This window comes from Rattus norvegicus, chromosome 4, assembly GCF_021556685.1.
Source record: "Rattus norvegicus strain SHRSP/BbbUtx chromosome 4, alternate assembly SHRSP_T2T, whole genome shotgun sequence".
Lineage (NCBI taxonomy): Eukaryota > Metazoa > Chordata > Mammalia > Rodentia > Muridae > Rattus > Rattus norvegicus.
The window spans coordinates 25,461,644-25,476,065 of NC_141537.1; the positions used below are offsets into that span (position 1 = coordinate 25,461,644).

Below are 14,422 nucleotides of genomic sequence, written 5' to 3' on the forward strand. Positions count from 1 at the left end.
AAGGGGTGGCCCTGTTGGAGTAGGTGTGTTACTGTGGGTGTGGGATTTAAGACTCTCATGCTAGCTGCCTGGAAGTTAGTTTTTCACTAGTAGCCTTCAGATGAAAATGTAGAACCCTCAGCTCCTCCCGCACCATGCCTGCCTAGATGCTTTCATGTACCTGTCTTGATGATACTGGACTGAACCTCTGAACCTGTAAGCCAGCCCCAGTTAAATGTTGTCGACTTGCTTTGTTTGGTCATGGTGTCTGTTCACAGCAGTAAAACCCTAACTGAAACAACACTGAAGGTTTGGTTACAGCAAGTGGAGAGGCCCTAAGTTGGGGGCAGTGTATACCAAAGAAGCCACTATGGCTAGAAGAAAATAAGAAAATTGTAGAAACATTTGCTTTTCTATCAAAAGAAACCAAACAGCTCTAGGCTATTTCCAAGGTGTGGCATGAGCTGACCTTCCAAGCACCACGGTGTCTACATGAGCAGACAGTCACACAGGGAGCAAACAGGTCACTGAGACTACTACATTGTCCAGATACTGGTGGCTCACAGTTGGCTGATAGGAATGGAAACTAATGAAATATTTAGATGCTGTTATACCATGTGAATGTGGAGTTAACAAGATTAGCTGCAGCAGACAGAATAAGTGTCTGGCTTTGTCTCCTTGAGTTTAATACTTGTAGCTTCAGATTCTGATCTCTAGGTATACCTCCTCACATTAATGAACTCTCAAAGCAAGCGAGCTTCTGATACTTGAATAAGCTTTAATAAGAAAAGAAAAGAAAAGAAAAGAAAACAGTGTTGGGCAACTCAAAGGTGGATAAGAATTACTTTTTACAAAAGTACAGAGTTAAGGAGGCTTTTCATTTACCACATGATTACTTAGGTATCTGCTTCCGTACTTCTGGAGGGAGAAACAGTGAAAGGATATGACTAAAAACCTTTATCGTGAAGCAACAACGGAGTAAGGTAGGTTGTTTAAAGGCCAGTGAAATCTCAGCTCATATGGAATTATATTGCATCACAAATAACAAAAAATGAGCAGGACCTATCCTTTCTCTCCATGACTGGTCTCTCATAATGAAGACGTCCTAGTTTTGTAGAATTAAAAATCCCACTTGGAAACTGTATCTTTAATTTGCACCCTGCTTGATATTAATAGTTTTAAATAATCACTATTTGAATCAGTGAAAGTAAATACTTCCTCAGAATCCAGTCTAGAATTATCCCCAATGTCTTAACAATGAACACTCTGCCTCCCCCGAGAAAATTCCACAACAGCAAGACTGTTGATCAGCACATCTTGATCAGCAAATGAACTTCTGACAGGGAATGAGCAACACTGAAAGGATGAGTAAGAAAACAGACTTAAGGAAAAGGAGGAGGACAAAGAGGCATACAGCCAATAGATGCCAGATTCCATAACTATTTAGCAAATATATAAACAAACAGATATCCTGGAAAAAAATCATTTGATATCACTAGGAACAAGATGGCTAAAAGGATAGGAGCAAACAGGGATGTCTGTCCTGCTGGGATGTGTATTTCCTCCCAAATGCACGTGATATGTTAAATGATATGTTAAACATGTCATATGATATGATATGATATGATAAAAAGTTAGTTAAGACTTTGATTCCCAGAAGCCAGTCTCCTAGTCAGTTAACTAACAGGCTTGGCATCCAGAATAATCATTCAATAAATATAGCTAGCATTGATCGGCAGCCCAGCTACAGGAAAGAGTCATCGTTTGCTCCCAAGCCTGTCCAGCCTATGAGTGACTCGTGAAAGGACAGTAGATCTCATGTCAGGAGAAAAAGCTGCCCCGTGGCTGCTCTGATCAATGCTGCACGACATCTGTGAAGTAAAAAGTATCTTTGGATAAATGTAGACTTTCCATTTGTGATCAAGGGTGGAACACACAAGATCTCTTCCAGCTATTTTCACTGTTCACCTTAAGTGGCAAGTAGTACCACTGTAGCCTAGAGCAGCCAACAGCTGCTGTTCAGACCAAGTCTGCAGAAAAACCTAAAGAAGCCTGAATGATTATTGTTTCTTGCAGAAAGAACAATTCTAGAAATCTGCTTAGCCACACTTAAGAAAATGGGCTGAAGTTACACCATTAAAAACCTCATGAGTTCATCAGAACAATAGCAAGACTCATTACAAGAATACACACACACACACACACACACACACACACACAGATAGCATTTTGCTTTTCCACATATTTTACTACCCTGGGAAATAACAGATAGGCTAATATGGGAAGCACATGTAAAATATTTATGAAATGCAAAGTAATTGAGATAGTAAACTCATAAAACAATAAATTATCCTACTATATTCAGCAGCATATGCAAAAAGTGAGTTTTTTTTTTTAATAATAAAATGCAATGGCCAGAGCTACAGAGAAACAGGAAGAGAAAAGCAGAAGGGTACAAAGTGGAGATCCCTTCAACACACTAAGCAGGGTCTGGAGGAAATTCCCTTCTGAAAGAACATTAAGTGAACTTTAACTGCTGTTTTGTGAGGAGATCTTGAATTTGTATTTTCTTCCTCAGAGTTTAAAACACTCTGGTAGAGGGCGTTTCTCTTGAGATTGCTATGGAGCAGAGATATGCTCTGTGCTCCGTGGGCCTCCATGGAGATGTCCGTGGAGTACAGAAGAGATTATTTGAAACCGTGCAGCCAGCTATCTTTGCAGACACTGCACCTCCTGTCTAGTCAAGTGCAGCCAGTCGGTGAGATGGAATGCACTTCAGAGTTCCATCGTGTCCCATGGCAGGCTGGGGACGGCAGAACAGCTTCATGAAATAGCCTCGAGAAAAGCATAGAGCGGAGACCAGATAAGGGAGACGAAGGCATCGGCATGTCAGACGTTTGGGACTTACCCCCATGATCTATCATTCCTCTTCCATCTCTGAAATGTCTGCAAAGATATAATACGACTCGATCCTAGAGAAGATATAGAAATTAGACAAAATGTCCAAGGCGGCAGGCCTGGTATCGGGAGCTCTCACCCTCAACCAGTGCTCTTTGCCAGAGTAACTGGTGTCATTACCTCAGCGTTACATGAGAAGCAGAAAAGTCATCTGTCCTGACGAGGCTGCCTGTGGACCTCCCACATGTGCCACCTCCTTCCTAAAACATCCCCCTGACCTCTTCATTCTTTCAAGTGACTTACACAATCTCTCTGGCTGTATTTGCAGAAGGTCTCGTCATAGAATATACTGAGCAATAATAATAAAACAGAGAAGCAAGGCTCCCATGCATTTTCTGGAGAGGCAGAGGGGTGTTGGGGGAAGTTGAGAGTAGGTGTCTGGAAGCAACAACCATGCTTCCAGTCGTGCAGGTCCAAGTTTAAAACTAGCTGACATGACAGAGAGCTACTTTAGATTGAGTTGGCTGATGACCGTCTTTATAAGGAGGCCATATTCCCGGTGTATCACAAAGGGGCCGTGTGATGATCAGAAAGAATGTTCCTGGTAGAAGCCAGAAGTCTGGCAAAGGCATGGGTCGTTAAATATAATTACTGCTCGGAGAACAAAGCAAAGAGGGGAGGAAAATATGTGTGGTATGTTAGAAATCCAGAAAGATAGGTACAGTCTATTTGAGATTTCTAAACTCAGATTAAAGCTCAAGGGGAAGCCACTGGACGTGTCTATGTAAATGGGTAATATCTTAAAATGCAGCTGCCCCTTGGTATCTAGGAGATTAGCCTAAGAGCAGTCACCTCATAAATGGATGCACATGGCCCTTTTACAAAATAGCATCCTTTTGCTTAACCTATGCAAGTCTTCAGTGAACTTCAGATCACCTCTAGACTTCTTATCACAGCCATTTTACAGTGCGGATGCTGTACGGATAGGCATTACATTGTGTTATTAGGGGAAAGCAAGGAAAATTCTAAATATGCTCAGATGCTTTTTCCCCTCCCAAATATTCTCAATCTGTGAATGGTTGAGTCTGTGAATGTGGAACCACAGGTATGGAGAGCTGACTGTAATCTTGTTGCCATGTAGAAAACAGGACTAAGAGAAATGGAAGTAGTGTCTCCCCGTCCGGTCAGTCTCTGGACACAGATAATTAGTTAAGAGGGCTTGCCCAGGATGGGAATGCACAGGTGGCAGGGATTGATTGTGAAGTTAAAGGGAATAGGACCTGATGAGATAAGTCGCCATGGGACAGAAGAAAGGAAAAAGAAATCCAGCATGAATTTTAAATTTTAGACTTCTGGTTTAGGTTAGAAGGAAGGTCATTTTACTGAGGAAAGGCTACACAAAAATCAGGAGCTCTTTGGACATCAATTTTGAAGTGACTATTAAATATCACCACGTGACATTAAACAGTCAGGTGAAGAGACGACGGGTCTCAGAAAGCTCACACAATGAGTGGCTCAGGGTGTTCCCTCTGCTTCCAGTGATCTGTGTTTTGAACTTCACGCATGACTTCTTACATTTTACTGACTTTAACTGATTCTACCAAAGACTTAGCTTATCACACGACTCCAGCTACTTCTGTTCATAGACTTCAAATACATTTTCCCATTGACTCAGGCTGAGTTGAAAAACTTCAGCTTGGCTACTTGTAGACTTGCAACAAGATGTCAGTGCCCTAAATCCATTGACTGCTCTCTCGGAGTGCTGCACAAGCCCCAATCTTACCCTTAGTTACTCCTTTGTGTCCACAGAAATTGTTATGTGAAAAGCAATGTGTAGGAACATATCTGCTATCAGACAGGAGCACGTCAGGAAATTTACTCATATATCTTCACAGAGTAGGCAGATGCTTTTGTTATAACCAAGCTTGTTCTGGTGACCCAGTTCCAGTCATAAGAATATATGTTAGCATAGATGGAGACACATTAAAGGCGATATAAGTGCACTTTAACCTATTCTCTGGACTATATGGTTTTAACCCAGTAAAGACTGAGGCTCCTGCTTACGTCCTCATTTAAGGAAAAGACATCAGGGACAAAATATATTATGTGAATAAACTTCGAATAAAAACCTTAGTAACACGATGTTAATAGATAGAAATATATCTGAGAAAACGGGCGTTATAAAAAGAGCGAACGTATACTACTGTCTTACCCAGGCACCATGACAGTATGGTCGCCGTCGTCATAACAAAAGCAAGTGCCTTCTCTTCAAAATGTCTTCAAGTTTTGTTAGGGAGCCAAAGCTCTCAGCATTCACAATTGCTAGCATCCTCACAGAGACCATTCACCACACATAGTGAAGTCAGACCTGTTTCCTGAGCAGTAGCGCTCACACAGGACTCCTGGGGCCATTCACCCCTCATTAAAGAACAAAACTAATTACAGTTATTGACCCAGGAAATAACTTAATCACCTATAAGAAAATTATAGGGCCCTTCACTTTATTCAGTGTATTTTTTTTACCATTTTATAGATTATTAAATCTAATTTTTAACCCACAAGAGATTTCTTTCAGCAAAGATTAGACCTATAAATAAATCCCCCTTCTAAGAGGCATGGCACGAATAGAGGCACGTCCTGGAGACAAACTAAGGAGAAGAAATATTTGCAGAGTGTATCTACTATAGCGTAAGTCAATAAGCTTTTTCCAAAGTCATATTAAAATGGGGTTTTTAACCTAATCTTAACCCAGTGTCTAGGAATATTTATGACATTAATTATGTGTCCTGCTTAACTGTCCTTGTGTCCTACTTTGTTTTGCAGCCTCTGCAAGCACATATGTCCCAACAGTGTGCAACGGAAGGGAAGTCCTGGACTCCACCACCTCATCTCTGTGATTGTGATACGCAGTTCAGTTCTCATGTTTTTAGGCTGTTAGACAAAGTGCTCACATGCTGCTCCAGAACATGGAAACAGAACAAAACAACAACCCTAGTATCTTTTTTTTTCTTTTTTTAGAAACAGTACAATAAATTATTTTTGAGGACTGTATGGTATGTAGTGATGTGCTACAACTTTCTAGGCTGATTTTAGTGCCCTAATTAACAGCCCCTTCCCCAGGACATGGAAATAACCATTGTTTACAGAGCTGAGCATTGGTGACAGGGTCTGACAGGGTCAGTCTACTAAAACGAAAAACAAAAAAGACAAAACAAAAAAAAATACAGTGGCAATATTAGGTAACCTTTTTTCCTATGAAGTCTTTTGTAGGTTCTTGTTGTAACTAATTTAGGGTGAGTTTCTACGTTGTATATTAAAGTTACATTACGTGTAACGGAGCGTTTTTCTCAGTACAAAATAAAAAAGCATCTGTGTTAATGTCAAGATAATGGGAATAAAACCTTCAAGGTTTTCAAGCATGGTGGATAATGGTTTATACTTTTGGATCACTCAAGGTAATTTGAATATGTAGCCATCAAGTCACCTTCTCTTGTTAATGCTGGAAGTAATTGTCTAACTGCGCTTTTCTTCACACACATATTTTGAATCAGATTCGAGCCCCGAGAGAGGGTTGTGAGCAGAATCCCACTTTTCTACAGATCGGAGGGATGAGAAATTGGCAAGGGGTGACACCTTAAACTTAAGACCAGCTCATGATAATATAGACATATTATCTTTTCAAAGCTAGGTCAGTGGGATAACCCAGAACTGCCAAGTAAGGGAAAGTCTTCTCTGGATCCTGAATAGAGACTTGCGACCTGCCAGCAAAGATTTGATGGCTCCGATGTTCAAAACAGTCAGAATGACTAGAAAGGAGGCTGGAAGGCATCTAATAATCCCATTGGGGAACTGCTTTTGCCCTTGACAGATGAAGGGCGACGTAAAAATCCTGTTGAACTTACTTCCCACGGCTTTCCCAAGTCCTAGGAATGATGTTCCAGCACACAGACGTGTCATTACATTTAAATATTTTATTAACCCAAAACAAGTCATGAATGGTATGAGTAAGACAAAACTTCATTAATCTTACTAAATATTGTCCTGCTTCTATCAAACTTTTGGTTACAAATAATTTATCAATGTTGGGTTAAATATTGACCAACACATCTATCTGTAAAACCTATGTCACATACAGGGCAGGAAGTACCTTTGTTTCCTGTGATTATGGGGGGGGGGGGGAAATGTTATAATGTATGTGGCTTAAAACAACAAAAATTTATTCTTTCACAATGAAGGAGTCAGAAGGACCAGGCTGCCTTATAGATTCAAAGAAATCACCCACCCCATCTTTTTTCTAGCACCTGGTAGTTACACAGCTCCTTGGCCTATGGCCACATCATTTCAAACTCTGTCCAGTCTTCATATCATATTCACCACTGTGTCTGTCTTGTCTTTTGTCTCTTGAAATGCCATGTGTCATTAGATTTAGAATGACCTAGATAACCCAGGATGCTTATATCTTGACATTTTTAATAGGTCATTTGTTTGAAGTTTTTTTGTTGTTGCTGTTTTCTTTTGTTCATTTTGGTGTTTGTTTTGATTTGATTTGATTTTAAAATAAAAGAGTGTTCTCAGGGTTCAGGAACTAGGATGTGACATATTTTTGAGAGGCCGCTATTTAGCCCACAATAGAAGGACAAATGAGGTATAGTCCATCTAGTTCCTGCGTTTGAAAAGCACAAACTATCGATGTGGTGATAAGTCAATTGGTGTTTGCTTTGCATGCACGAGAAAATAGTTTGAAAAGCAGTCAAGAACGACTGAGAAAGGAATGAAGTATAGAATTAAATGTATGAGAGTATTTGAAATGAGTAAGCCATAATAATACTATTTTTAGTAATCTAAAAAGAATGAACAGGGGCTCAAAGGCCAAGGAGATTGGCCTTGAAGGAAATGGGAAGCTAAATTCTTCTGTCTGCATTTGAATGTGCAACCTAAGAAATCCAGCTCTCGCCAACCAGAGGAAGAAAACTGTGGTCCGGAGCACTCCTTGAATTCTCATACTCAAGTAAGAATCTGAAATCTGGGGAGTGAGCTAGTGTAGGTTGAGTAACGAATTCAAAGGCGCTAAATAGCACAAGAAATTCCACTCTGACTGCGATTGGCAAGGGTGCCTGAGAAGCAGGCTCTGGATGAGCATCTGCTTGGGACAGTGGCTCAGCAAGCTGATGAGAGAGAAAACAAACTCCGTTCCCTGATGGAATGGGACAGTCCGAGGACAGCAATATCAGATAGGCTGTTCAGAGGTGCAGCTGACGCCTCTCACAGTCAAGCTGATCATGGATCTTAAAGCAAGACAATCAGCTCGTGTCTAAACCATGAGAAAACTGTAGTTTGGAGGGCTGGGTTTTTATACTCGCTGTGTTTTATATCCTGTCAGTATACTAAAAATGCAGTAACAGGCAGCTCTTGTCATTCTTCTCTACCCTTGATATAGACTTCGTTTTTTAATTAGAAATTTCATCTACCATATGATCCCTAGAAATAATTTTTATGAACATTCAACATATGTATGGAAAATAGATGTGATTAAAAAATCACTTTTATATAAGCCATTAAAAAATAGTTTTGGAAGCCTTGTTTCCCCCACATTAGTAACAACATTTCATCCTGCCAGAAGGTAATGCAGATTGATTCATCTCTGCAAAATGTCCCTAAATTTAAGAATTCCCATGCTAAAATGATAGATCCTATTCATAAAAGGAACTTTTAGAAGCAAGCTAACTGCTTGCCTTGTGTTTCTGAATAGTTACTGTACTCTATGTCTTCTCACGCTTAAATATTAATAGATTTTTCCGCCCACCCAAGTTTAGCTTGGTGAAGGAAAACTGTTACTATTTTTACAGTGCGAGGCAAGCCGGCTTCTGGACAACACCGAGGACAGATGTAAAGAATGACTGAGAAAGGTAATCTCTGTCTTTACAGGCTTTGGGTGCACATGTTCTCTCAGCTAGGACCTGCATCATCCACTTCCTCATTGTGAGCATTTTGAATCCAGTAGCCTGTCTGTGTGAGAAAATGTGAAAGGCCAGGAAGAGAGGTGTGAACTACCCACCCGTGGGTGACACCATTAACCCTCCTTTTCTGCAGTAGCAGGCTTGGCTTTACATAATTCTTATTGGGTTCCCCTTTTTATTTAGAAAGCAGCCAATAGGATTTAAATCAGCTATCTGACATAGAGGAAAGATTGCTCAATCGTTTGCCAAAACTCCTAAGGTATTTTAAATAGAAGCCTCTCTCCGGGAGTTAATACAATGAAGAAAAATCCAGCTAACTAAGGTCTTAATGGACATTTCATTCAAAGAAACTGGAGGTTTTGGTGAGCCAGCAATCGTTAAAGGAAAGCTAAATGCCACTTGCAGTTTCATATTGAAACTGGACCTGGTAAATGGGTGAGCGCTGAGGTCACCCTACGTGAACAGATGCTATAAGTAAGCGGGGAAGCCTCTCTAGTACCCCATCTTTATCTATACTACTTTGTACATCAGCATCTCGCCCTCAGAAGGTATCTAACATATCAATATGAGAATACAAATATTAGCAGCACATTTTACACTAACCAAGCAACTAGGTTTTATGAGGAAAATAGGAACATTGGCCATTAGGGATGACCGTGAACCATGGGAAACACTGTTACCTATGGCATCAAACAACTCTTGGCCAGAAGAAACATAAAGCAAACCAGCTGTTACTCAGCACCTGAGAACCCAGATAATGAATAACTGGTCTCAAGTAATTCTTCCAGCACACTAACTTAAACCATCATTTTAGGGGAGAAAAATAATGACAGAAGTCTACACAAAAGTACAATGAAATATGTTTAATCCTAAGAAGGATATGATTATTAGTAACCAAAGACGGGAAAGGTCAATAATAATAAAATTCAGTATTTTAAATCAAGTGACTATATACCAAATTGCTTGACATTGGCAAATAGCATAATATAACTTATCCATAGACGACATGTTCTCATCCAGTAGAAAATTGACTTAAATATGTTTTGACACAGTGCTAAGAGATGTTATACACAACAGATGACTTAATGAACTATTTAAGGCTCAAAAGTATGCCTTTTAGAAGAAAAGTAATAAATAATGTATTTTTCTATCACTAGTAGTGATGGGGAGAGGACATGTCAATAAATCATAAAAGCGGAATGATTTGATTATAGCTTTCAACATTTCACTGGGCTTGTCAAAGGCCATACATAAAACTAAACAGAATTTTACAGCTAGAATTGTTCTGCATATTCTCCTCATAATGTTCTGTCATAGTTCTTCAGCTCTTAGAATAAAATGACGAGCCATGGGAATCCAAAGATGGGACCGAGCTGACAAAAAAAAATCTATTTAATATCTAAAATTAGAAATAAAATAACTTCTTCAATATCTACTGCATTTTCAGAGAGTTCATTAAAATTTAAGGCATTTTTGACATGTCAGAGATTTTAGTCCAGTGACAAGAGAAAGAAGAAGAACCTGGGAACAAATCCCAATTATTTCTATGGCTTGGAACATACATGTTGAGCACAGCAGAGGGTGAAGAGGGGTGACAGGTGACAGAAGATGCTTTCTGACTCTGTCCAGTCTACGTTTCCACCTGTTCCTCTAAGTGGTAGTTCAAGTGTATTCCCACTCTTCTGGTTAAATTTTGATTATGATAGGGAAAGGCATGCCAATATTCTGATATTGAGACAAAAATGAGCAAAGCTAAAATAATTTAGGATATTCAAGAAATTAAATACAAAATTATGCTAAGTAACATTCTTTTCAGTCTTACGACAAACAATAATACATCACCTATTTTCATATTTAGTAGTAGATACATACATACACACATACATATACACATGTACATACACACACACACACACACACACACACACACACACACAAAACACACACATACAACCATTCTTTTAGTGGTAGCAAAAAGGTCTAGTGGTTTACCCACTGGCCAATAAGCACAATTATTCATTTATTCATTTTCTCCCATTTTTCACAAAAATAAAGACTACATCACCCACAAAAATCAAACATTACAAGCACTGAAACACCTCAGGCAAAACACATGGTGGAAACCTTACCCGTATGCTTTGCCCGCTGCAGCCCATCAAAAATCTTTTTAAGTATGTGGTTAAGGTCTGTAAAGATTATTGGTTTATTAGAAACAAACCAAAACATCTTATATCAGGAATGGGTAAGACACTCTAATTCCCAGGTCTAAAAAGTTTACACAAACTTGATCAAATTCATCACCAAACTTCCTTCAAAAGTAATATCCAAGTCACAATGATACTCATAATCCACTGTGAGAAATGTCACAAGTTTCTGGGTTGCTTTCGAACAGGAACGACACATTGCTCAGAAGGATCTGACTGTGAATACAGGTATCCGCACTTCAAAAATTGAATTTCTCCCTTATTGGCTTAAAAATAAAATCTTCAAGATATTTATAATCCTCAAAGTCTTCTAGCAAGGGAAAAATAGACACCTCTAGCACTCTGGGTGGTGCCTGATGTCGAGGGAAAGCCCAGCTGACACTTGGTATGACCTTCGGTTACCCGGACAAGTAGAGCTTTCTGTGCTTAGGGTCAAGCACTCCCTCTCCTTTCTTATGACTGTGCAGGGGTCTGCAAAATAGGGTACTACCCAAGCTTTAGTCTATATTGACACTCAAGTGCTTTAAGCCTCTGACTCCTGATAAAGCCAGTTTGTTTGAATGAATGGAATATTGAGCTTTCTTCTTGGCTTTTATTGCCTCCCACCCCATCCCATGAGATGACTTCAAGCAATTACTTAAATTTTTTCATACTAGTTCCAACAAGGAAAGAAGTTTTTAAAAGTGATTACCACCTTAGATAACCCAAGTAAGTAACTTCACAAAATATTACTAATATCCTAGTCTTTCTGAAGTCAAGAGAAAATACCCTATGAAAATTTATTGTCTTTCATTTTGCTCATCATTTCAATTTTAAAAAAAAGATGTTTTCAAGTCTTGGAGAAATAAAGGCAAAAATAATTATAACTTAATTTTTCCCCCAAATCTTCCCCAAAGTACAAGAACAAGACATATGTGGAAACACAAGGCGTATGCTTATGTCTGCCTTCCAACACATATTTTGTATGTAGACGGTATAAAGAATTAAAGTTACCCAGTAATAGTATGGCATGCATCAGCAGTGCATTGGTGGGCTAAAACTTGGATTTCAGTCATGAGTATATACAGCTAAATCGCTTCCTGAGTTAAGCTTCATCTTCAGTGAGACCCACATCATCTGTCTTCTGTAGTTTGACAAAGTATGTGACGTGTTATAAGGCAATCAGCAGTTTTGCCTACTCCTCTCGCTGGCACACCACCTCGGTGAGATCACAGCCATGTCAGGTGTGAGGACAAGTCCTAATGGGGGTCCTGAATGCTACAGCATTGTCTCTTCATATATTGGGGCATCTTGAGGATTTCAGCTGAACAGATTCAAAGTGGTCGTCTTTTTCCTAAGGGGGAAAAACAAAATAAAATCAGCTCACTGAAATGCCAATAACATTTTAGGATTTGGCTTGCCAAAACAAAAGTTCCCCAAACTACTTTAACCTATGAGCCTGCCACTTACAATTAGGAGTTTACAGTTAAAGTAAGGTGGAAAATACAGCAAACAGTGTATGTACCCCGAAGGATAATTTTGATGCCCAAGTGATAAGACAGACAACTCCAAAATAGAAACAAACACAAGATTGAGCAGATATCAGAAGATGTGGCTGTGATTTTTTTTTTTTAAGAAAAAAGCCAAGGAGACTTTCTCTGAGGACACACACGACCTTGGATCAGTGACCTTGACGTATAGTTGTGGGCAAAAGAGAACTGGCAGACATTCATGTCTGATAACAGGCTGTATAGTAAGAAAAGTAACAGCCAAAATGAGTTGTCAATTTATATGTTTTAGGGTATTGTTGTGTGCCTATGCCTACTAAAAAACGTTAAAGACACCATATAAGGTAATAGATCAGATGTTTAATTCAAACTGGCTTATATAAGAAACCCAAAGAGGAGTCTTTAATATGGCAAAAGAGAAATAGGAGGCTGAATATGTGTGAATGTTGAATGTTTTACTCATTAAATACAGAAAAAGTTTTTAAAGCTGTATGGAATAGGAAAATTAGAAAAGAAAATGTTAGGTTAAGTTAGGTTAGGGTTAGGTAAGATAGCCCACCAGGGAGAAAAAGACTTGGCACCAAGTCAAACAGCCTATGTTCATGCCCCAGAAACCTTGTAGTGGAAGGAGGAAAAGTAATTCCACAATTAGTCTTCTACACACACACACACACACACACACACACACACACACACACACACACACACACACACATACTATGACAGATGAAATTAATTAATTTATAATAGAAAATATGTGTAGCTCAGTAATGGGGAACTCACCCAGCATATGGGGAGCCCTAGAATTCTTCCCTTAGCTTGACTGGGGAAAAGGAAGGGAAGGAGGAAGGAAAGAGGAAAGGGGCAGAAAAGGAGAGAGGGAGGGAACTACAGAAATCAGTTATCAACCCTGGCAAAAACAAAAGTGTGCTAAAAGTTTAAGTGTAATATGAGAAGATGACAGAGAATAGACATTGAGTTGCTGACAGGAAGGACCACTAACGAAGTAAGGCTTCCTGGTGGTAGAAAGTAGATGCCACCCTCTCTAAATTTCCAAAACATGACTTGAGGCAAGTCTATCACATAAGGCAAGTTGTTAATGAGTAGTTGCAGAAATGAACAAGAGTATGGTGATGTATGCCCGTACAGCTAAAGCCCAATACTTGAGAGGCTCAGGCAGGAGAAGGATCAAGGGCAACACAGTGAGACTCTGCCTCTAAACAAATGCACTGAAACACCACATTATAGAAGCAAAACAGGAGACTGGAATTTGGGGAATGTTGATTTTTCAACCATAGCACCTATTAGACAATCAGAGATCCTGCCTACGAGGACGCCTCACAGGACTCAAGGATCTATACAAGCTTCCGAAGCCTTTCCCCACCACCCTACTATACATCTCTGCTCCATTCCCTCTCCTGTGTGCTAAAAGATGCTATTCGTGTCCTTGTGATGCTGAATGACTGTGTACACATGCAGGATGTGTGTCTACAATGTCAAAGTTAGTTAAAAACAATAATGAAGTAAACACATTCCCTCAAACCAAAAAAACAAAAACAAAAACAAAAAAAACCAAATAGTACCTTATAAATGACTATAGAATAAACAAAATTTTAAAACCCACGAAAACTTAGTTGCAGGCAAGGCAAATCAACAAACATCCAGATGTACTAGGAATGTACCAAGTAGTTATGCCCTTCAGAATATAAGATAAAGCAAAGATATTTTTAAATGTCGAGTTTTCCTTGTTCATGGGGACCCATTTTTAATTTGTATCTACAAGATTAGATGTACAAAGCAGCTCTCTTCCAAAGCTAGAACCGGCATAGGTGTCCATTAGCAAGTAGTAGCTATAGAATACTGCTCCATTCATGAGGAAAATCTACTCCTAATTAAA

At 39.3% G+C, this 14,422-nt stretch overlaps 2 protein-coding genes and 1 long non-coding RNA gene across 10 annotated transcripts in view; 2 read left to right on the forward strand and 1 right to left on the reverse strand.

Annotated features, from left to right (window-relative positions):
* Grm3 (glutamate metabotropic receptor 3) overlaps positions 1–6,295 on the forward strand; it is a 245,305-nt gene extending 239,010 nt beyond the window's left edge. For 3 of the 7 annotated variants that reach the window (XM_087655886.1, XM_087655883.1, XM_087655885.1), the window contains one exon: positions 5,701–6,266. In XM_087655886.1, the coding sequence (XP_087512012.1) occupies positions 5,701–5,774 (74 nt within the window). In that variant the 3' untranslated portion in view covers positions 5,775–6,266. Of the gene's footprint in view, positions 1–879; positions 963–5,700 lie in introns of all 7 variants that reach the window. The other 4 variants (XM_087655888.1, XM_087655887.1, XM_087655884.1 and 1 more) reach the window with 3 other exon arrangements.
* LOC148006238 (uncharacterized) overlaps positions 1–14,422 on the forward strand; it is a 901,378-nt gene that overhangs the window by 137,819 nt on the left and 749,137 nt on the right. The gene's annotated exons all lie outside the window — the stretch shown is intronic.
* Elapor2 (endosome-lysosome associated apoptosis and autophagy regulator family member 2) overlaps positions 9,653–14,422 on the reverse strand; it is a 192,511-nt gene continuing 187,741 nt past the window's right edge. The window contains 1 exon segment of one of the 2 annotated variants that reach the window (NM_001109345.1): positions 9,653–12,371. In NM_001109345.1, the coding sequence (NP_001102815.1) occupies positions 12,312–12,371 (60 nt within the window). In that variant the 3' untranslated portion in view covers positions 9,653–12,311. 2 annotated transcript variants of the gene reach the window in all.